Here is a 23181-nt window from a genome sequence, read left to right as displayed (position 1 = left end):
AGCCTGGGGGAGGGGCTTATTCTAAAACTAGATTTCACTGGTGTGTATTTATAAAAGTAAGGCTTGAAACCAGTTTATATGTGTCAGCCAGAGACTGAAGAGAGATGTCTTTTATTCTGTAGTCTGCCCTCATTGGGAGGAAGTGCTTGCAATTATATTTTTGATGGCCTCTAAAATGAGAAACCCCCAGCATCCTTGTCAGGAAATGCTATTCACTGCTTGCTGCCCCTGATTTTTGCAGATGCCCAGTTTGTCTTCTGTTCTTGAACAAGCACGGCACAGAGGAAGTGGTTGTGGTTGGCAGGGCTCTCGGAATGTCTCGAGCTGCCTGACTTCTGTGGCCCGAGCTCCTAAAACTGCACTTGCCACTCCGCTGTAGCTACTGAAGTCACCGTTTGTCTCAGCTCAGAAGGCAGGACTGTGGCCTGGGCTTTGCACTCCGGCAGGCAGGCTGGGAGTTGGGCGGCTAGCCAGACTGCCTCTGTGTGCTCTCTGTGTGGAGAGCCACCAGGGACTTCTTATCCTCCCACCCCCCCCCAGCCACACCCCCCACCCTCACCCCACCCCCTCGTGGTAGCATCAAGTTCCTTTCTAGGTTTCAGAGAGAAGCTACACAGAGGTTCAAGGGGGTTGGGCAGTATGAAGCATCTGGCTTCAGGAGTTCAAAGGTCGCTTTTTCTCAATTAACATACAAGATCCTGTTGGCGCTCCATGAGTTAGTTAGCTGGGGCAGTTAGAGGCATCTGTTGTCTTGAAATGCACAGGTTAATCTTCTTACGTCCATAGGTGCCCCCTATGGTATGTGCACCTCCCTCCTCCGGTAAATAAATACATGTAAACTTTTTCCATTTTAAAAAAAAAGGAAAACCTAGTTGGATGTCAGCGATTGACTGTGAGCAAGCATGTGGAGCATGTTGTGCCACGAACCTAAACCTCCAGCGTTGTAGGTCACAGAAGACTAAATCGCAATGTGGGTCTCTGCCTGTCCATCCCGTCCCCCAACCAACCCCTCCCCAAACTTTCCCATTTCCTTCTAGGCTCCAGGCTCGCATAGCTCATAGGATACAAGAACTGGAAAGTCTCCCTGGCTCCTTGCCACCAGATTTACGAACCAAAGCCACCGTGGAACTGAAAGCACTTCGGTTACTCAATTTCCAGCGTCAGGTAATACCTTTTCCCCAGTGAGTCCACGGTGTAGGAAATCAATGGAATTGTTCTTAAAGTGTGATCTGTGAGCTTCCTTGTGTCTACTCGATATTGCTATAAAGCTAGGAACTTGGGGAAATAGCGTGTCTTTAGACTGACAGCTTGTAGCTGAAAGTAATGAATATGAACTACTTATTATTCTTTCCCCCTTCTGTACATCAGAAGTGTTTTTTTTCTTTCCTGTACTGTACTGTACAAAATCAGTTATTTCATTTTTTTGCACTGTGGATGAAAACCAGGACACTAGATCCTGGAGAGCTGTGTCTTGCCCTCTTGGCTCCAAGGAAAACCACAGAGGCGGTAGACTGTGTTCATGGTAAATCCAAAGGTACAAAGCTGGCCGTCACTCCAGAAACAGAAATCATGGTAGTCTCTCTCCTAACCACTAGCCCAAGCTTGTAGAAACACAGACATAGACACACACACACACACACACACACACACACACACACACACACACACACGTCTTGAACCTTAATTTTTCATCAAGACTTAACTTTGGGGGCATCAGACTCACACATTGACTAATGAGGAGTTACTTCCTCCTAGATCTCGATGTTAAGATCTGGCATAATGATCTGTTTTCTGATTTCTAAATCAGTATGTGTGTAGCAGAATGTAGCAGAACCTATTTTCCCTGGGCTGAGTTTTGTCAAAGTGTGCTGGTATCCACCCACAGATCACATGTCTAAGCTGAAGGACGCAAGGAGCCCCTCTTTTGTCAGACAGTTTGTGCTTAAGTGTGGGGCACGCGGAATGCCTTGTTGATGAGTAAGCGCCGTCTGGAAGCATTGGGTTCTGTCTGTTGGAGGATCTGACCAAAATCACAAGGCCACCTCCCACCACCTCCCTGGCCTCCGGCTCTGAACTGGAGTTCACATTTGACTTCTTGGGTGTCATATGAGGGAAGGGCACCTGGCATCTGGGTGCTGCTTGGCTAGGGCTTTGAGAGCAGATTTCAGGTTAAATTTAAAACGAAGAAGAAAAATTCTCCAGGTTCCATTGCATCTTAATTAGAGGAAACTTTATCGTAGGAATGAATAAAGTGTTTAACACAGGTTGGTGAAATGAATACTAGTGACGTGTATCCCTAGTTTTTGTTTGATATTACTGAAAAATCTGTCATCTACAAAGCTTCCCGGATACATGTGATGGGTGCCAGTTTCAGGCTCAACTGAATGATTATTGTAATGAGGACCCTCCAGTTCCCACGGCCTACTACCGCATGACATGTAACATGGGTGCACTGTTGTATGATGATAATCTAAAACAAGTCCATGGCACAGTATAAAACTTAAATGCTAAAGAATGTCATTGTTGGGTAGGAAGGAAACTCAATCTGGTATTTTTACTGTTTATTTGAAGTTGTAAATTTACATTGTTGGAGTCACTGTTGTTGCTTGGAACATGGATGGACAGCAAATCTCTAGTTCTTTTTGTGGGCAGCAAAAGTGATCATATGACAGTTTAAAAAATTAAAAGGCTTCTTGACTAAGTAACATCATTCCGCTAATTAAGTGGAGTGAATAACTTTATTTCAAATCTAGCATAGCATCTTCATTTTTTTTTACTGTTACAGTACTATACTTCTTTCTTTTCTATAATTGTTTTTGATATAAATTATGTGGAAAGAAGATTTATTCTGTCCTTAAAATTACCATGTAAATTTTCTTTTTCTTTTTTTTTCTAAGATTTACTTATTTATTATGTACACAGTGTTCTGCCTGCACATAACACATGCAGGCGAGAAGAGGGCACCAGCTCTCATTATAGATGGTTATGAGTCATCATGTGGTTGCTGGGAATTGAACTCAGGACCTTTGCAAGAGTAGCCAGTCCTCTTAAACCTCTCAGCCGTCTCTCCAGCCATCTCTCCAGCCGCAGTTCTTGCTTTTAGTAATCGACCAAGTGCAATTGGATTGAGAAACTTGCATCAAGTCCCTTTTCTGTTGTTCCATTGAATTGAAACTCGAGGAGGTCAGAGCTCAGGACCTGGTGTCTACTTGGCGGGAGGGGAGACAGGGTGGGTGTGTGTGGGGGGACAAGGGGGCTTCTCTAACCATTGCTCTCCCCCTGATAGCTGAGACAGGAAGTGGTGGCTTGCATGCGAAGGGATACCACCCTGGAGACAGCCCTCAACTCCAAAGCCTACAAGAGGAGCAAGCGCCAGACCCTGCGAGAGGCGCGCATGACAGAGAAGCTGGAGAAGCAGCAGAAGATAGAACAGGAGAGGAAACGCCGGCAGAAGCACCAGGTCCCTAACTAGACCTTTGCATAACCCTTCCGGTCAGAGGTGCCGCATGGGGTCAATCAGTGCTCAGAGTGAGGGTGTTTGCAACCTTGGTGTCGGGGGTGGGTCATAGAGCAGAAAAGCAACCTTGGAGTTTATATACTACAAGGTGGCATCATTTGAGAGTGCCCTGCTTTGCTTTTAGTTGCTGCGATAAAACACTGATGAAACAACCTCGGGAGGAAAGGGCTTATTTGACTTGCAGGTTGCAGTCCATCGTTAGCGGAAGCCAAGGTAGGAAGGAACTCAAGGCAGGACCAGAAGCCGAGGCCATAGAGGAACCTTACTGGCTTGCGGTCTCTCTGCAGAACTTGCTCATTTACTTTCTTATACCAGGCCTTCCTGCCCAGCATGGAACCACCCACAGTGGGCTGGGCCCAGCGTGGAACCACCCACTATGGGCTGGGCCCAGTGGGGAACCACCCATTGTGGGTTGGGCCCAGCGAGGAACCACCCACAGTGGGCTGGGCCCACCCAGCAATCAAGAAAATGCCCCACAAACATGCTCACAGACCAACCTGAGGGGAGGCAGGTCCCTCACTGACATACTTTCTTACCAGGTGACTCAAGTTAGTGTCGCATTAGGTCAAGACAGACACTCGGTGACCTGCCCAAGGCCTGTAGCAAGATAAGGCTAAAGATCCAGCTTTCTTGAAACCCAGCCAGTTGTGGTCAGTTGAGGTTGCTCTAACAGAATACCAGATTGGGTAGTTTATCAACAATAGGAGTTTGTTTTTTCAGAGATCGGGAGGCTGGAAGGCCAAGTCTGCATGCTGGCATGGCCACCTTGGGGTAACGCCTTCTTCCAGGTTGGCCAACGTCTTGTGTTATTACAGGGTAGGAACAGAAAGAAGGCAGCTTTCTGGGTTCTCTTTCTAGAGGCTGCCATCCTATCAGAGAGGGCCCTGCTTCTTGATTGCATTGTGTTGGGGGCATCAGCTTATGAACCGGGGCAGCAGTTCTCAAGCTGTGGGTTGAGACCCATGGAGGAGCCTAATGATCCTTTCGCAGAGGTCACCTAAAGACCATCAGAAAACCTAGATATTTACATTATGCTCCATAACAACAGCAAAATTACAGAAATAAGGTAGCAACAAAAATAACTTTAAGGTTGTGGGGCACCACAACATGAGGAAACTGTCTTAAAGGGTCACAGCCTTAGGAAGGTTGGGGACCACTGAATTGGGGTCATCTTTAGCCCATAACAGATGTCATACTCAGACCTATGGAAATCTGATGACTAAAGTGGCTATGAGTGAGTTTCCTAGAGCAAAATCTGGGGAGAGATAATTTAGAAAAGGAAAGAAGGGTAGACAGTGATTTTGGTGTTCTGCCTGTGTGTGTGTATGTATGTGTGTGTATGTGTGTGTGTGTGTGTGTGTGTGTGTGTATGGCTGTGCTCCAGGTGCTTGCCTGATGCCCTCCAAGGCCAGAGGAAGGCTGTGAATTCCCCTGGAACTGGAGTTCCAGGTGGTTTGAGCAGCCATGTGGGTACTAGGACTCCAACCTGGTCCTTCTGTAAGATGAAGTGCACTTAACTGCTGAGCTGCCCCTCCAGCCCCCAGCAGGAAGCTGGTTTTCTGTGCTATTCTGTACTCTTTGAAGGGGCCAGTCGGAGGATTTACAGGGCCCGATATTCAAAAGCATTCCTTTCTCCGGCACTGGAAACATTTGGTGTAGGATGTGATTTTTGACTCATGATTGTTTTATTGTGCTTAATTTGGTGCCTAACTTAGTTTCCTTTTGAAAAGGAATTACGGATTTTAGTGTAAGTAGGGTTTGCATTTCCCCTCCTTGTGAAAAGTGAATTCGGATTACATATGGCAATTTCAGCTTTGTATAAACTTATTTTGCATCACACTTTCTAAATTTAAGCTGGAGCAGAAGAAATATGGTTTTCACTGGAAATGCCCAGAACCCTCATGTTTATTTCAGGGTGATAGGACAATGTGTTGTAAATTTTGTCATTGACATTTTTATAGGTCAGCCTTTGTCCTTGCCCTTTCCGGCTCAGATCTCCACACCCTCTCGGTGAAGGCAGTATCTCTTTCCTAAGCGTACAACATGAGGTTGAAGGAAGTTGTTCTTCCCACTAGCCTGTAGCCCAATCTGTCTTTGCTTGTCCCGTTTTCGGGTGTCCACACCCTGGAGTTGAAGGCAGCCACTCTTTCGTAAGCTTCCAGTCACACTAGCCCATAGCCCATAACCAGTACTGCTGAGGCCCCTGGGGGAGGGGCCCACCCTCAACAGATTGTGGTCTTTGAATGATGTCAGTGTATGCTGCATCACCTTCCCTGGGAAGTGGACGAAGAAATCATCCCTTTCTCCTCTTGCAACTCCTTTAGGAATACCTGAACAGTATTTTGCAACATGCAAAAGATTTTAAGGAATATCACCGGTCTGTGGCTGGGAAGATCCAGAAGCTGTCCAAAGCAGTGGCGACGTGGCATGCCAACACCGAAAGGGAGCAGAAGAAGGAGACGGAGCGGATTGAGAAGGAGAGGATGCGGAGGCTGATGGTAAGGGGTCGCCATTTGGGGCTGGGAAGACACTCTCTCTGCTAGCGTCTTTCTGAATGCGACACGGAGGCATCCAGAGGAAAGCTGCTGTCACACACATACACACATGTATATATGTGTGTGTATACGCGTACATATATATTCGCAGGTGTGTGTGAGGAGGGAGGAATGAGAACGCTTTGTCTTTTCTACATGGTGTATCTAAGGATTCAGGGCTACACTGACACAGAGTCGTTGTGTGCCTTGGCCTAGCATCGCCATCCCCTTGCATAGCCTCTCAGAGGACGACGGCAAGTGCTGGGTTTTGCAGGGGTGTGATGACTCCATCTGGAAGACTGGCAAATACAGTCCTTCAAACATAGGATGTTTTGGGGTGAATGACTAAGACTTTTTTTTTGAAGGAATAGGTCACAAGGTCGTATCTTTGAATTCCAAGATTTATATTCACCCTCTCTCCTCCTCCCACTTGGCGCTCATAATTTTACTAGTCATGTAATTTTGCTAAGGTATTCTCGAGCTTAAAGCCCGACTTTTGAGTTGATCTGAAAGTTTAATCACGGCAGCCCTGTTGTCCCAGAGGTTGTTTTGCACCATTGCTTTTGCACAGTTAGTTTTTACTGGCTCCACACACACAGAGCAAGCAGGTTTCTATCACTGGCCTGAGTGTTGGGTTTTATTGACCATTTGCTTCTGGAACTGGACAAAGCACACCATGAAATTTAGGAAAGCAACTAATCTGTAAAGGTGATAAGTGACCCAAAGTTCTGTGTGGGACGGAATTCCTGAGTGGGTGAGAATAAACCTCACCTATAAGTACAGTTCTAGAAATCCTAATGACATTGTCCTCACTGGGATGCCAGTTGATGTTTTATTTCATTAATTTGGGGGCTGCAGACAGTAAGGACCATTTGAGGGTATTCCAGAATCTCACCATTTTCCATCCTTTCCCCCATTTCTGGGGTGGAGAGTACTGTTTAGAGTCGTTGCCTAGTGTGGGATACTATTGTGTTAGTAAACGGAGCAGTCAACAGGCAAATTTGTCTGATTCAACTGAAGGAAAAACTGTATTAGATCTCCGGCAACAGATTGGTTTGACACTAATGATTAGGCATTTGCAAATCATTAATTTTTGCAATTAAATGATGGAAATACAGATAATAGAGGAACTGAAGTTTTCCATCACTCTTTCTTCAAGTGAGATCAACCATAGCCAAAAGCAATTAGAGTTATAATAGCATTTGAGTCCATGCTCATTCTCGGGGCAGGCGGCAGCCACACTGAGTGACGAAGCTGCTGTCTCTCTGGCACGTGCTGGAGTGACGCCCAGCAGCTCAGTAACTGCTCTCTTCCGGGATAGAGCTGGCTCTTGGAAAGTGCATAGTTCCTTCCTTTTATTTGGGCATCATAGGAAGATATTTCAGGATATTCCTTGAATGGGAAGTCTAGAGGAGACTTCTCTCTAAATGGCTCAGAAGACATCAAGAGTTTTCTCCCATTGGATCTCATGATGATGCTGAATGGGAGGTAGGGGTGGAAATTATGGGGCTTGCATTATTACTGAGTGGCACCATGCTTCAGGGACTCGATGACTTATCTCCAGTCACATTGGCTTGTGACTTAGTGTGTTGGATTTTGCATGAATTTTGAATAGTTCAAGAAGCACAGAAGGTAGAAGAGCCAACTCAGATGCTTGGTCATATCACACACACAGCGAGGCTCCGTGCAGTAATTTTGCTGCAAACTTTAGCGTCACGCTTCCAAGGTATACTGCACGTGGCTCTATATTTGCCAAATTGCAGAGCCCACTGGCAGCTTGCACAGCCTCTCTCATCCTGCCAGCCCCAGGCACCACCAGATTCAGGCTGTGGCCAGGAGAAAGGAGTGTGAGCATCTGTGCATCATCATCACGCTGTCATCCTTCCTTCTTCCTGAACAGGCTGAAGATGAAGAGGGCTACAGGAAACTCATCGACCAGAAGAAAGACAGGCGCCTCGCCTACCTTTTGCAGCAGACTGATGAGTATGTGGCCAATCTGACGAACCTGGTTTGGGAGCACAAGCAGGCCCAAGCAGCCAAAGAGAAGAAGAAGAGGAGGAGGAGGAAGAAGGTGAGCTCCTTAGGCTGGCTGGCAGGTTTTGCCTGTGATGTCTCTCCAAGGACTGGGTTTAGATGAATGTCGCTCTCTGATAAGCTCATCTAACTAATGAGAGCTTTAGATTACTGACATGTAGTAGTCGCATATATCAGTACGGTGTAAAAGTATTAGAGACAAGGCTATACACATATCATTGCAATGGGGGAGTGTGTAGTCTATGCTGCTGCTATTTAATACAGTGTAATATTTCAAATCAAGTATGCACAGTCACTAGGAGAGAAAAGAATATAGGTGCAAATGAGCATTTGTATATGTTTAATACCAGTGTGGCTGGGACTATTGAGTTAAGAAAATGGAGTGAAAAAAAGAAAATGCAGGAGCGAGCCAGAGGGGAGACAGGTGGGAAATCTCTGGGATGCTCTGGACATATATTTCAGTCGGTTTGGACAGATGAAAAGATGGAAGTTTTTATTCAGTTCTCCAGTCCTTGTGTTGCAGTAAGGTAAGTGTATTGATACAAGTTTTACAGCCACAGAGAAAAAGCAACCTTGTGTCAGATGTAGGATAATTATCATAAGGAGTGAAGGACACCACTTAGTATCTCTGCTCTGCAGATATTGTGTCTCAGTTCAGTAAATCCCTGAGTGTGGACCAGAAAATGTGGATCTTCTTGGATATTGGAGTGTCCAGTCAGCATCCCATGGATACAGGGCTCAGCATCCCTAGCGGAAAAACATATTCTCTGTATTGAGACTATACAGATGCTTTCCTGGCACTGTGTTCCAAACAGTCCAACAACATGGCAGTTAGGTGGCAGGGATGTCATAAGTAATCACAAGATGATTAAAGTATGCAGGAGAATGCGGGGAGGTGACGTGGGAACACTGTGACATTTGCCCAGGAAACCTGTGCATCTTCAGATTTTGGTCTCCACAGACTCGGGTCTCCTGGAGCCATTGCCCGGTGAGGACTGAGGTGCAGACAGCTGCATTTTGTTTTCATAATAACTTCTGATTAGGCCAGGTATGAACATCAACAGAAAATGTTCATTAGGACTGTGAAAATGAAGCGGTGGTGGCATTTAATCATTTACTCTCTACACTGAATAATTGAACAGAATGTTTTTCAAAAAAATAAAAATAAATAATTTCATGGCTCCTGAATTCTCATACCTGTTCTATAATTAAAGGAGGAGGACTGAATGATTGAGAAGGCGCCGTCTTGTACCTGATTTGCTTCATATATGAAAGCTCACTGTATTGTGCAGATGGGGGAAGGATGAGCCGGCGCTTGGAGTTAGACATTTTTATTGTTGAGGAGGACCTCATTTTCTTGTCAGTGTACCATTGCAGACTTTGCAGAACTCTAGCTCCCAACTTGTGATTTTTTTTTTTTTTTGAAAGATAACTTTCAGAGCCAGTAATAGAGCACAAAGCCAAGCAGACACGATGCTGGGTTATTTGGCTAGCAGACCCCATTTGAGGTTAGTTCTGGTTTTTCCTGGTCTGCGGATGTGTTCTGTAGAGGTTGTCACTGCTAGTGTTTTCAGCATTAATGTTCTCTATATTTCCTTGTGATTAAAAGCTAATGGCCCACATTTGAGCGTCTAGTTTATAATTAATAGATTCCTGCTGTGGAATTAGATAGTCACATCACCACAGGCAAAGGAAGAAATGATTGAGTGTTGACAGTTATGCCTGTATTTTCGCATTGTTCTGTGCAGAGCGGGGATCCGTTGCGATTTTTCTCTAGGTTCTGCTTATTCTGTCAGATCTGTAGATGGGTAGGTGATCTCCGTGCAAATGTAGACCATCATTCTGTTTTATGTTTCCATCTACCAGCACTTAGATAGGAGCCCAGGGTGTGTGCTGGAGAAGAAGGAAGGGACACAGACATTAATTAATTATGTACCCAAAGTAGTAACTTTAACTGTGATGAATGACAAGGAAAACCGGAAGTCAGTGTGGAGGTGAGCACTGGTTACCTGGCAAAGAAATAAGAGAGCAGAGCAGCAGCTGCCCACCCCCCCCCCCCCCAGGGCTCTGAGCGTCTCCTCATGATTGTCCTACTTGATCAACGTGAGGAATCTTTATTACCAGCCACCTACCTGTTTGCTCTCAGGATGACCAGCACCTGAACACCTCTTGCCTTTAGCAAGACTAAGGAAGGAGGCAGGGCCCTGTTTCCTTCCTAGACTGTCACTCTAGGAAATGTGGAAGGGGAGGGGGAAGGAAGAGATAAGGGGGAAAGAAAGGGAAGGGAGGAAGAGAAGGGGAAGGACGGAAAGAAACAGACTCTTCCCAGTCCTTCCTGGGCTCTGTTTCTTTCACTAGGCTTTAAGACCACTCAGAGTAGAGTAGCCAGTCCCAGATGTTTCTGTTTTTGGACTACAAAGGAAGGGTCTGCCTTCAAAAGATTATTTGACCCTTGGTGCTACCTGTAGGTCCAGTCCCTTCATCAGAGTGAAGGCTTGAGAGTTGCCTCTTCCAGCTTCTCTGCCGTGGGTGGGTGGGGGTGGGGGGAGAACATCAATACTTGATGCTGCAGACTGTGCCCCCATAGTGTCTCCCCACTGTAAGCTGCACACTGTGCCCCACCCTCATGCTTTCCCACAGCTCTAGATAAAGATGCTGCCCCTGCCTACAGTCCTGAGAATGAAACAAAGCATCAGTGCACTTCTTATTTTGAGAAAACATGCGTTACTCGGTGAGATAATAGCCCCGAGCTGGTTGCAGTAAAGGTGCAGGCAACTAAGATGCTGAGATTGAAGAGAAGCATCCTTGGCCTTGAAGTTTGATTGGATAAGGATTACTTTCTACTTTCGGTGTTGAACTAGTACGTAGTTAGATTTTTCTTTTCCCTTTCTATTTTAATCTCCCAGCATAACAGAGCCTTCGCTGTTCCTGGAGAATTTGTTGTTTAGTGTTGTTTATGAATAATAGGGTTGCCTTCCTATAACCTGCCTTGACCTTGTTAATTCAATTCTTTTCCCATTTGGTGCCTTTCTATGCAGTGTATGTTTATAAATTACTTAGAATCTTCTCATTCTCAGACTGGTCTTTCTTTATTGGCCTTGAAATGGAAGAGGAAAAACAAAGTCAATTCTATGTCTGTACTGTACTTATGGGTCAGAGGAGAAATAAGTTTTCAGTATTGAGCTAGCGTGTTATGTGAAAGCAAGCTCTGCATTTCGGGGGGCATGCTGGTTTGGTGGGTGGTGTGTATTCCTGTGAGCATTCAGCGTGGCCTTAAGGATGCTCTCTGCTCCATGAAGATGTTCTCAAATATGTACAGGTAGTTACAAGGGGCAGGGGTGGGAGGTGTGTGTGTGTGTGTGTGTGTGTGTGTGTGTGTGTGTGTGTGTGTGTGTTGAAGACAGGGTTAGATAAAACTGTGACAAGCATATACAAACAGTTGCACATGGGACTAACCTCCATATCATGCTATCGTGCAGCCTTTAAATTCAGAGCTGCATGAGAAAATGCTTGCAGACTAATTTGCTATTAGTCTCTTGTAGGGTATGTCATTAAATCGCTCTATAATAATAGAGTGCCCTGTTGATTATCCACCAAAGGGGTCGGCTCTAGTTTGATTTCTGTTGCTGTGATAAACACCATGACCAAAAGTAGCTTACATGGGAAGGAAGCATTAGTTTAGCTTACACATCCCGGTGACACTCCACCATTGAGGAGCATCAAGGCAGAAACTCTAGGCTTCCCACAACAAGCAAGAAAATCTCTCACAGATGAGAGGCCACAGCCTCATTCAGACAGTCCCTCTATGGAGACTCCCCCTTCCCAGCTGACTCCAGGGGTGTCAACTGGACAATGCTGCTAAGCAGGGCAAGGCATGGAAGTCCTTTCTGCCCTCTATGTCTGCCGTGCATTAGGAGCACCTGCTGGCACACAGTAACGCGCCGTAGGTATTGGATGCTACACCAAGCAGTGTCATGATAAATGAGTAGAGTGATGTTGAAATGCGCTTGGTTTTTCCATCTGACTTCTTTGCTTTGCTTTTGAAAATAAGGCTGGGGAGACGGCTGGGTGGGTTAAGGCCTTGTCTCCAAGCCTAAGGACTGACCTGAGCTAGCTATCCAGCATCCACATAGTGTAAGGAGAGTAATGATTCTGCAGGCTGTCCTCTGACCTCCACATGTATGCGGTGGCACATGGAGACATCTCTCTCTCTCCTTCTCTCTCCCTCTCTCTCTCTCTCAAAGTTTTAATATAATTAAAAATTAAAGACCATTTTTTTATCTTGACTGCATATTTTGTGATGTTCAATAAGTTGTCCATTTCTTTTTATATTTATCTTAACAACAACAACAACAACAACAACAACAACAACAACAACAACAAACCAAAGAAACCCAAAGTCACATGTAGCCCAGGCTGGTCTTGAACTTGTTATATAACCAGGCATGACCTTGACCTCTACTTCTTAAGTGCTAGAGTTACCAGCAGAGACCAGCAGGGCCAGCTAGTTGTGTTTTCCAGCTGAGCATCGGTTGTGTGTTAGGACAGTGACTGACTGCGCTCGCTGGCACTGGCATGTAGAAGGGAAATGAGGATTAAGTATTCTGGTAGACCCTGCCTATGACGAGACTTCCCAGCAGCTCTACAGAGGGGAGCTTCTCACTCCCATGGCCTCTGCTTTAGACTGCTTTCTGGTAGTGCTAAGTAGATATTTCCCATAGTGCTTCAGGCACAGTCTTTGCATAAGCTGTGGCTAAGAGCTCTTGCCCGAGGCACAGGGTCCTTAAGTTCAGTTGTCTTGGTTTAGCATCTAGAGCACTATTTGAGCCTAACGAAGATTAAATATAAAGTCTTCCCTTCAGCCTCTTCTGTGTGATACAATCTAGCACATTCCTGTGCTGTGTGTTTGATGTGTCTTGAGAAGCTATGGTCGTATTAGGCATGGGCTGAGCCCATGGACAGCACTGCCAGGTAATGCTGTCATCATGGCTTGGCGTATTTTGTCTTATTGTTTACTAGCATACAGAACCTTAGATTTATTGTTACTTCTCACACAAGGTTTGTTTTGCTCCTTCCTGGCCGCTGATTTCCTCCTGTCATCCTTCTCTTCCTTGTACCCTCCCAGTCTTTGTAGAGCTTCCTCTATGTTTTTATGTGACTTCTGTTCTTTTGTAGTCTGTATCCTGCCCTCAGTGCCTTTCGGTCTCCTCTCTCAAGCTCTGTAGTCTTTGTTTGTTTGTTTTTTGTTTTTTGTTTTTCGAGACAAGGTCTCTCTGCATAGCCTTGGCTGTTCTGGACTCACTTTGTAGACCAGGTTAGCCTCAGCCTCCCAAGTGGAGTGCTGGGATTAAAGGCGTGTGCCACCACGCCCGGCCTTAAGCTATGTAGTCTAATAGCCTAGACCAACTCTCACTCCCTGGGTTTACATTATCTTCATTTACATTAGAAAGCAGGAGAGAAAAATGTGGCAATTTTCGTCTTTCTGAGTCCGAGTGGCCTCAGTACGGTCAGTTCTTAAAGTCCTTTTGTTTGTTCTTCTTTCTCTTACTTCTCTCCCGTCCACGTTTCTAAGTACAGCTCAGGGCTCTGCTACATCGAAGGGAGACCTTTCTGGACACAGTGCATTATTCAATACAGCGACTGGAAATGTGTTTTTTTTTTTAACCTTTTTAGATGTTAAACACAGACACCAGAGCCAGCTAGGATGATTTTCATTGAAACAAAACAACAGTGTCCTTGCGACATTTGTTGTAAATTGAAGTTACTCCCAGCATCTTTCAATTATTTTATCTTTTCTGTCTTCCAAAAGAGTCAATAGTTTATTGCAATGTTTCCTTCCAAGGCTCCATAGGCGAAAGAAAGCTGCTTAGGCAGTTCTGCGCACATGGATGTGAGGGCTGCAGAGAGCACACTTCTACGGCAGTCAAGTTTACCTCCTCATCAGTCCATTGTCAAAAATGAGTGAAGCCAGTTTGAAGCCAAGTCCTGTTTAACTGGCTTGACCAGTTACCCGAGTCAAATGTTCAAATTGGCTTTCTCTGTAGGACCTGACCCAGGCAGTGTGCAAATGCCCGCTAATTTGATATTCCTGGGCATTTTTTATTGCCTGAGCACCTGTCTCCGTGCTCAGAGGTCCACTTAATCGACAGTAAAAATAAATCAAGTGGTTCCTGAAAGCTTCACTTCCAGAAAAGCAGAATGAGCCCTTAAGGTACCCCCGTGTTTGGACGTTGATCCAGCACACAATGGTAATACCTGCTGGGGGCAGAAATGGATTCTATAAAATAGTCGACATAAAACTTTCCTTACAAAACAAGGCAACGTCGATGTTGTAATCTGAGCCGACTGCTGCAGTGAAGTCTGTCTTGTTGATTTTTAGCTGACACAACATTTTCCTATGTCCGGAAGTCCTTTTTCCAGGAGCCCCTACTGTTCATGTTATAAAGCCCATTGAACGGAAGATGAGTCACTTGCATTGTCTGTGAACCCATTCTAAAGTGGAGAATGTAAATTGACATCGGCCTTTGAAACTGTGAACCCAAATCCGTTTGAGTTTTAGTAACTTTTAGTAATGAGTAATCTGTAGTTAGGATTAATTCGTATCACACACATTCCCCTGACGTGAGTAGGTTAATTGTGCTTTCATCCCCCCATAAGCATAATTAGTTTGCAGCGTTTTGTTAGGAAGAATCCAGGGCAGGCTTTCTCCAGTCATGATTAATGACTGGATTGCAGTGTTTTAGTGTGATTATGTTTTTGGTTTCAATCAATGGGGTTAGGTGAAGGCACCAGACAGTGGCATTAGAGCATGTGTCGGTGGTTCCATGGCACAGGTAACTGCATTAGAACATTTCTCAGGGTGGGAATACTGTCAACTTGTGCTGCATTTGCACCAAGCTGTCTCACCTGGGGCCAGAGACTGTCCGAAGTCCATTCCAAAGGAAGCAAAAGTCGCAGTCTCTTGGGTATCTAGTGTAAAGGGGTAGGGGTTTTGGGTTTTCTTTTCTATGTTGACATTAAAACTTCAGTCTGGTGGATTTTTGAAAGAAAGAGCCATAAAATCAGAAGCCCAGAGCATGATGGGAGGAGCTGCTGGCTCTTGCTGTAGAGTAGACTGCCACCTCGCTTTCATGTCTCAAAATGGTAGAATTGGGTCCAAGGACAAGGGTGGGTATGACAGAGGTGACTCCAGGACCCTAGTCCAATATGTCGGTTCTTAACCATTTTATGACTTGAAAAAAATATTTTGGCTCCCAATTGTGACGATGCTAGCAATACTAGTAAAGGGTAATAAACAATAGCAACAATAGAAATATGGAAGATCAGTGAGTGGACCCTAAGTGAAACGCCCTGCTCACAACGGTGCTTTGTTCATTCTTTTACCTGCTACCTACTCACCTAGTGATTCGCCTCCCCCGTGGGCGTGAATCCTCCTTGCGCAAGTAGAAGCCCAACCGTGTAGCCTCAGGGAGCCTTTTTCAGACAGAGCTGGCCTTAACTGTAGGCAGCGCCACTAGCTCCTGACCTGCCGTCCATGACTGTGAACTGGCGAAAGGGTTTTTTATCTTGCACCACGTGAGCTCTGGAATGACTAGTCCTGCAGCAGAAACTCAGGGCAAAGAGAAGCCAGTTTGTTCAGGGTTGTTACACAGCTAAGGGCCCCTGGGTAGTCAGAGGTGACTCCTGTGCAACTTGTCTGGTCCCAGAACCAAGGGCTGGAGGAGCTCACATAACTGCACTTTGCTTCTTGGTGTCTCATGGCATTAAACATTGCAGAGTTTAGGGGCCTTTATGTAATGAAAGGGTCTGATTATGAGGCAGATTTTAGATAAGGCTCCGGCTAGCTCATGGTATATTCATAAGAGAGTATACTGCTGGGTGGTTTTGATTCTACGGTGCTTCAAGCTTCTTAATGTGCTGTTCATTGAAACGGCGATCCAGTTCCAGCCGCTGGCTGTTTCAAATTGGCTTTTTCATTGTCTCCTTTGATTTTCTTTGTTGGCCAAATTCGTAGATTATTTCTGGCTCCTATGGAAAGAATGGTGGGATTAATTGACTTTCTCTCATTAATTAAAACCACCTCTGGAGTATAGTGCTCGAGAATCCCAAAAATGGAACCTTCAGTGGATGCTCTCTGTTCTGAACACAAGGTCTCTGTCGTTGTTGGAATGCCTCCCCAGGCTAGGTGGGGGGCCCGTGGGTGTGACTCCACGCATCAGTTCTCTGAGCCCGTACACACTTCTTCTTCTGGGTGGCAATACAGAAAATACAAGTCTTGGGCAAGTCTAAGCGTAGGAGCCTATATTTTCCTAATCTTTGGTAGAAACTATGTTATTTATGCTTTATCACACACACCCTGCTCTCTGTCTGTCTCTCTTTCTCTCCGTGTGTGTGTGTGTGTGTGTGTGTGTGTGTGTGTGTGTGTGTGTGTGTGTGTACATGTATGCGCACACATGTGAGAGGGACATAGAGAATGTATTTGGTAAGAAATTATATATCACATTGAAAAGAACTATTAAAAAGTCATACATTTGTAGGACTCATTCAGTGTGGGAAAAGGCTAGATTTTAGACGTTTAACTTCAGTAAAGTTGCTTTTTAACAAAGACTAATTATTTTCATAGAAGATAAAAGTATTAATATAATGAATGCCATAAGTAAAAGGAGAGTTAATGTTGATTCCGTATTATTGTCTATATTTTCCAACTAACTAAAGAGTCCTAGGGTAGAAAGCTCGTTTCTCTAAATGTCTTGGTAAAAGTCAGTGACTGCAGCCTTTCTCTCCCTGTTTTATTACAAGGAAGTAGTGTGGCTTTTTAGGAATAATTTTAAAGGAGAGATCCTGTATCTGGAAAGTATTTTGCCTGTCAGGCAGGTGTTGTAAATGGAAGGCATTTTTGACTAGTTTGCATATATCACAGATGAGACTCTGGTATGTGTATCATGTGTGTATGTGTACAGTGTGTATATTGTGGCATGTGTATCATATGTGACATCACCCTAGTTTCTCATTTCCATGTCGCTGAGGCACATCGGGGTTAATGCACGGAGGCACTGGACTATTTAAATAATGTTAGATGATGGACTGTTTTCATGAGGACGCAGTAGATATGCATCGGTTTCTCCGCATACACATTGTGGAGATACTGTGTGCTATGAGAGCCAATTAGGTAGAGTGGAAGCCACCCAGGGAATGCGCAGGATTTTGTTTTGTTTTGTGTTTTTATGACTGCGGAGCGGTTCAGAGCTTTTGGTTGATGGACAGTTTTAGAATGCTGTTCTTCGTTGCTGATGAAAACTTGCTTAGGGAATTAGGGAAGTCAAACTAATTATGTCAGGATTTGTCTTCAGTGCCAAACATGAGACAGTGTTTCTGATTCTGCCTTCTGTCTTGATGGTACCCGTGTCTTAAGCTCTGTGGGTCTCTAACGATGCTCTCCACAGATCTCTAGTGGGCAGGCCTTGAATCGCAGCTGGCTTTAAATGACTCCCCACAAGTTGCTAATACAGTGTATGCTTTGTCTCAGCAAAGAGAGAAAAACGAAATACGTTAGCATTCGCACTTTTGTTTTGTGAGGACGACACATAACCATGAAAGTTATGTGTGGGAGTTGCCATGAATGAATTCCCATCCTATATTCTTGATGTATGCATAACACTCGACTTTGTTGTTTTGCAGAAGGCTGAAGAGAATGCAGAGGGAGGGGAGTCTGCCCTGGGACCAGACGGAGAGGTAAGGGTAGTGGCTCCCGTTGGCTCCTGGGCTGTGCTGGGGCAGTTGGTCACACCCTATTGCACCATTCTTCGTGTACTATAACTTCAGTTTCCCTGACCCACTCATTTTTATAAAAAAAGTTCTATTCATCGGTATATATGTGTGTCTCTACATGTATATCTATCTGCATGTTTATGTTAGTGCCCACAGAGGTCGGAAGAGAGTGTCTATTCTCTAGTGCTAGAGTTATGGACCATTGTGAATCTGGGACCAAACTTGGGTCTTTTGCAAGAGCAGCAGCATGTGTTCTGAACTGCTGTGCCACCTCTCCAGGCCCTTAGCTGATCCTTTTTAAAGTAAAAAAAAAAAAAAAAAAAAATAGTGCACCAGGGGATGGAGATATGGCACAGTAGGTAGAGTTCTCACTGTGCAAATGTGAGGACAAGTTAGGATACGCAAGACCCATGTAAAGCTGCATGTGGTAGCACGTGTCTGTAAACCCAGTGTTTCTACCTTTACATGGGAAGCAAAGGTGGAGGGACCCCCTGAAAGCTTGAGGACCAGCTAGCCAGAAACTCATAGTGGCAAACAACATTGAGACCTTTTCTCAAAGTGATGTAAGGTCCGATAGCCAAGAGTACCCTCTGTCCTCCACACATATGCCTGCACTCAAACATATGAATGAGCATATTTGTGTACACACACACACACACACACACACACACACACACACACACACACACAGAGGCATGGGGGTAGGGGACAAACCACAGACCAGTAACACAGTAGAAAACTAGAATAACACTGTCCCAAGATTGCTGATCAGCTGATAGTTTCTTGTGTACCATTCTGTATACAGATAAGCATATTATGACTATGGAGAAGGCATAAGAGGGTAAAGTGATCCCATGATTACACTTGGCAAGTAAATAACACAGAAGCATAAATACAGCCCAATTTCCCTACTTATTTACTAATTTGAAATAAGAAAAAAATGTGTAAAGCAGTCAGTTCACATATTCTAGATTTTTATTGGGTTATTTCTGTAGGCTTACAATATAGATTGTATGTAGAGCTACACAGGCATTGTCCTTAATTGTATATCCTAGAATTTCTGATATTCTCTTGAGCTCTGAGGAGGCAATTATTTATTTATTGGATTTTTTTCCCCCCTGAAAAACTGAAGGATGTGTCCAGTCATGGAGAGGTGCAAGACTTAGAGAGGTTTTGTTTTGTTTTATTTTAATTACCTTCCCTCAGGGGGCCCTGCCTGAGAAGCCTGCTTAGAGCATAGGATGGTGGAGGGGTTGCCCATTTCATTCTAGAATCACGAGGCTTCCATGTGAGTTCCCATGGCTAGATGCAGAAAGAAGGGATGGACTGCTGACATGCAGAAACCTCTTGAAAATAGCTGTTGGCTAGCCACTCTAAGCCACTGCAAGGAAGGAAAAGATCAGGATAAATATTGATATGTACAAAACTCTAGGCCAACTCTTACCAGGGTAGAATGCTGTGTTGGAGCACTTCGAAGCAACAAGGGCCGGCCTTACACCAGCCTTCTCTGAGGAAGGCAGTCCTCCCCCCCCTCCCCCACCAGGGTGACTCAACACCTTCTAGTCCTCTCATCTCTTATTTTGTGTGGAAATTAGCCTGATCTTGGGCCTGTGACATCATGCTGGGGTTTTTTTCCCCCTTCATCGTCAGTGTTAACACTTGTGAGTTCTGTTTGCTAAAGTTTGCAAAGTGGACATCTTGCTCAGTTTGCTTTGAAATAATGCTCTTCCTTCTTTCTCTTGGTCTCATTCTGTGCCTTTTTTTTTTTTTTTTTTTTTTTGCCAGAGTTCTAATTCCACCCACAGTGATTTCCAGTTTTCTCCAAGGTGTGACATCAGCAATAAAACAGGCTGTATTATAATAGCCCACGATAACATATATGGTCATGGTCGTGTCCCCACCCCCACCCCCAACCAGGGAAATGGTAGCAAATGCTGGATTTCCCTTCTCTCTGTCTAGTGTGGAGATGACCTTTTACCTTAATGAGGAAGAATCATGTTGCTGTGTAGAGCAGCACAACTCAGAACGATCACTTTAGCGCCCAGGAGAGCGAGGAAAGCTGACAGGCTGGGGCAAGCCTTTTCTTTTATAGTTATCTTTGTGATTAGTCACTAATATTGGTTCTGATTTGATGGTGCTTTGCTGAGGGAGCTGGAGGAAAGAGCTACTGGAGTTTGGGTTTCTTTTTGGTTATTTTTCTCCAAGATACAGAAAGTAACATCGGCCAACTGTTTTTCCTTATCTTTTTTTTTTTGGCTTAATTGGAATAAATTATATGACAATCCTAATTACGCCAATAGTGTTGCATGTATTTATTTGACCACAGAACTAATTAAGAGTAATTTAGGGCCAATTCTTTGAAATAATGAATTTGCCCGAACAGTCCGTTTTACTAGTCTTTAGGAAGTAGATAGCAGGGTGCACACACAAATGAAGCGTTTCCAAGTGTCCTACCCAGGGCCCTGCTCCTAGAAGTCGGTCACCTTACAATTAGTAGCATCCATTTGCATAGGGTTGCTCCATTTCCAGCCTCTTCAAGACAGCCTGTTCTCTGGGGCACATTATCTACAGCCTCTGCAGTTCTTCATAGTCTTAATTTTCTGAGCAAGCCTTTTTAAAAATTTTTTATTTTTGGTAGAGTCTGATAATGAACTTCATCTTTGTTTTGGTCAGTTCTTCAGGTTTCCAAGAGGCAGCGTTTTGTTGTTGTTTGTTTGTTTGTTTACCATACCCACAATTCCGAGGGTTGAATTAGACTCCTCCATTCTTGTGGGTTGGCTGCAGATAAAGCACACTGTTTTTCAGTAGATGGCATGGGCTACATTCTGTTGTTCTAGCCAAAACCACAGCTCGCAGGAATTGCTCCCTGGGAGTGTTAGGTGAAGGATCGGGGGACTCTTAGTTCTAAATGACGCGAACCAGGTCCACTTGCCTGAAGTAAGAATGGAATTTGTTACAGGGGGAGCATTCCTCGTCCTAAATGCTTGCAGCCGGAAGTGTTTCCGTTCAGTGTGGGGTTGAGGCTGGGACTTTGGAGTACTTACATAAAAATGAGACACCTTGGGGGATAGGACCTAGATCTAATAGACTACAACTATGCTTCATATACATCTTTTTTTTCCCCACATAGGCCTTAATGTATAGTCTGAAGGTAACTGTATGCATTTCTTTAGTATGCGTGTGTTTTGACTGGCTATGGATAGCCCTTCCCATTGGGCCAGTTACTGAATTGTCCACTTGTTCCATCATGTACGTGCTCAGAAAGTTTCGCAAGTTGGATTTGGGGGTGAGGGATGTTCAGTGTGTAGTAGGCTGTCTGGAGAGTCTGTCTTAGGGCTCTAACTTAGTTTTATCTTGGCCTGTATAACTGACCCAGTAACGATGTGGCTGGTGTTTGGAGCTGGCAGGAGCTTGGCGTAGCCAATGTCACTCCATTGGTGTTGCTGCCACTGTGGTTTGGCCTTCTGTCAGTGTACCTGTATCCCAGCTTTCTCGAACGTTTTTTATCTTCTAACTGAGAGTCTTGGCAAATACAGCCAGTTAGAAAAGCCAAAGCCTCGCACCTGTACTTTAGGTCCCAGGGAGGCCAATGTGTGTAGCCAGAGTTTTGGCTATTTCATTGGGTTCTTTTTCCTACCACGCTTCTCCACCCCAATCTCTTCCAACTTCCCCCCCCCCCCCAACACAAGGACAGAAAGAAAGAAGGATAGAGGGGAAAGAGGGTGTAGATCTCTTTAGACTACCTGCTGCTGATTAGGGGTGTCCCTGGGGCAAGCCCAATCTTAGTTGTCAGGATATTTCCAGCCAGCCACCAGCAATCCAGCAGCCAGCAACCCAGCAAAAGCAGCAGCAGCAGCAGCAGAACAGCAGCCGCCAGAGCTCCTCTGGGGCTCTAGCATTATATACTCTCTCAAGAGTCCCCAGAATTCTCAACATAAACTATCTTCAGCTGGCAAAATCATGCCCTGCTAGAGCATGAGACAAATCATGCCACCAATCTGAGGCAGCCCCATATCCCACACCTGGGGTTGATCCCAACATATCTGGGTTTTTAAAGAAACCAAAATTCTCGCTACAAATGGATTAAGGCTTTTGTTGAGGATCAAGTTCAGAACCTTGCACATGTGAGACACGTTCTGTACTATCAAGCCACAGCCAGTTTTTTTTTTGTTTTTTTTTGTTGTTGTTGTTGTTGTTTTTTTGTTTGAGACAGCCCGAGAAATATCCAACGTCGAACTGACAGAGCCTCCTAACATCCCAGGCTGACTTGATTTCTTTTTGCCTTTCCAGCCAATAGATGAAAGCAGCCAGATGAGTGACCTGCCTGTCAAAGTGACACACACAGAAACTGGCAAGGTCCTCTTCGGACCAGAAGCACCTAAAGCAAGTCAGCTGGACGCCTGGCTGGAGATGAATCCTGGGTATGGTGTTGAAATGCTTACTGTGGTTTTTGGAGCTTCTTTGACTAGGGGTGGGTGTGGCATCCCTTGGAAAATTCCCAAACAGAACCAGGGTAGCCATTGCTGAGCTGGGGAAGTTTCGTGTCTGCGTTTGTCATCTGCCCGTAGGGTGTTGCGGTCACGTCGAGAATGCCTGTGTTTATAACAGAAAAGTCAGCCCCCCTCTTCTCCTTTTTTTCCCTAGTTATGAAGTTGCACCCAGGTCTGACAGTGAGGAGAGTGAGTCTGACTATGAGGAAGAGGTACGTGCACACTTAGTCTTCTGTGGGGTTCGCTGGCTCCAAAGCTAACGGAGGAGCAAGCAAAGCTCCTTCTTCCCGAGTTTGTTTTCAGGTGAGGACTGGGGCTAAGCGTTTGGAAAGGCTCTGATGGTGTGTGCCTAGTCACCCACTGTCAGCTCTTCTGGCTATGGAGATAGATATTGACAAATCCTAAATTCATTTGGAAGCAAGAAAAGAGAAGCTGTCGTCAGATTAGAGGTGGTGGGGGAGGTCTTCGAAGGAGAGTTTTGAAGATGGCTTGCTTTGCGAGTTTCCTGTCCCCAAGTGGTCTGTAGTGGGCGCTAACTGCCCAAGAACTTGTGCTGTCTTCTAAGCCTTGGAGTCCATTAGAAGTTATGGGTTTGGAGCCGGGTGTGGTGGCACATGCCTTTAATCCCAGCACTCAGGAGGCAGAGGCAGGAGGATTGCTGTGAGTTCGAGGCCAGCCTGGTCTGCATAGCAAGTCCAGGACAGCCAAGGCTACACAGAGAGACCCCCTGTCTTGAACACAAAACAAAACAAAACAAAAAGCAATCAAAGAAAAAGAGAAGTTATGTGTTTGGGACCTGAAATAGAAAAGGCCTAAAGACTTTAATGATCGTCTGGAC

General features: G+C 45.0%; 1 protein-coding gene across 6 annotated transcripts in view; it reads left to right on the top strand.

The window, feature by feature from the left end:
• SMARCA2 (SWI/SNF related BAF chromatin remodeling complex subunit ATPase 2) overlaps positions 1-23181 on the top strand; it is a 170673-nt gene that overhangs the window by 41535 nt on the left and 105957 nt on the right. For all 6 annotated transcript variants that reach the window (XM_084758050.1, XM_084758047.1, XM_084758049.1 and 3 more), the window contains 7 exons: positions 1038-1164; positions 3287-3460; positions 5842-6015; positions 7952-8122; positions 17764-17817; positions 22144-22274; positions 22498-22555. In XM_084758050.1, the coding sequence (XP_084614176.1) occupies positions 1038-1164; positions 3287-3460; positions 5842-6015; positions 7952-8122; positions 17764-17817; positions 22144-22274; positions 22498-22555 (889 nt within the window). The remainder of the gene's footprint in view (positions 1-1037; positions 1165-3286; positions 3461-5841; positions 6016-7951; positions 8123-17763; positions 17818-22143; positions 22275-22497; positions 22556-23181) is intronic.

Source organism: Acomys minous (assembly GCF_964271855.1).
Source record: "Acomys minous genome assembly, chromosome: 2".
In the NCBI taxonomy this organism is placed as follows: Eukaryota; Metazoa; Chordata; class Mammalia; order Rodentia; family Muridae; genus Acomys; species Acomys minous.
This window is presented reverse-complemented; position numbering and strand designations above follow the sequence as displayed.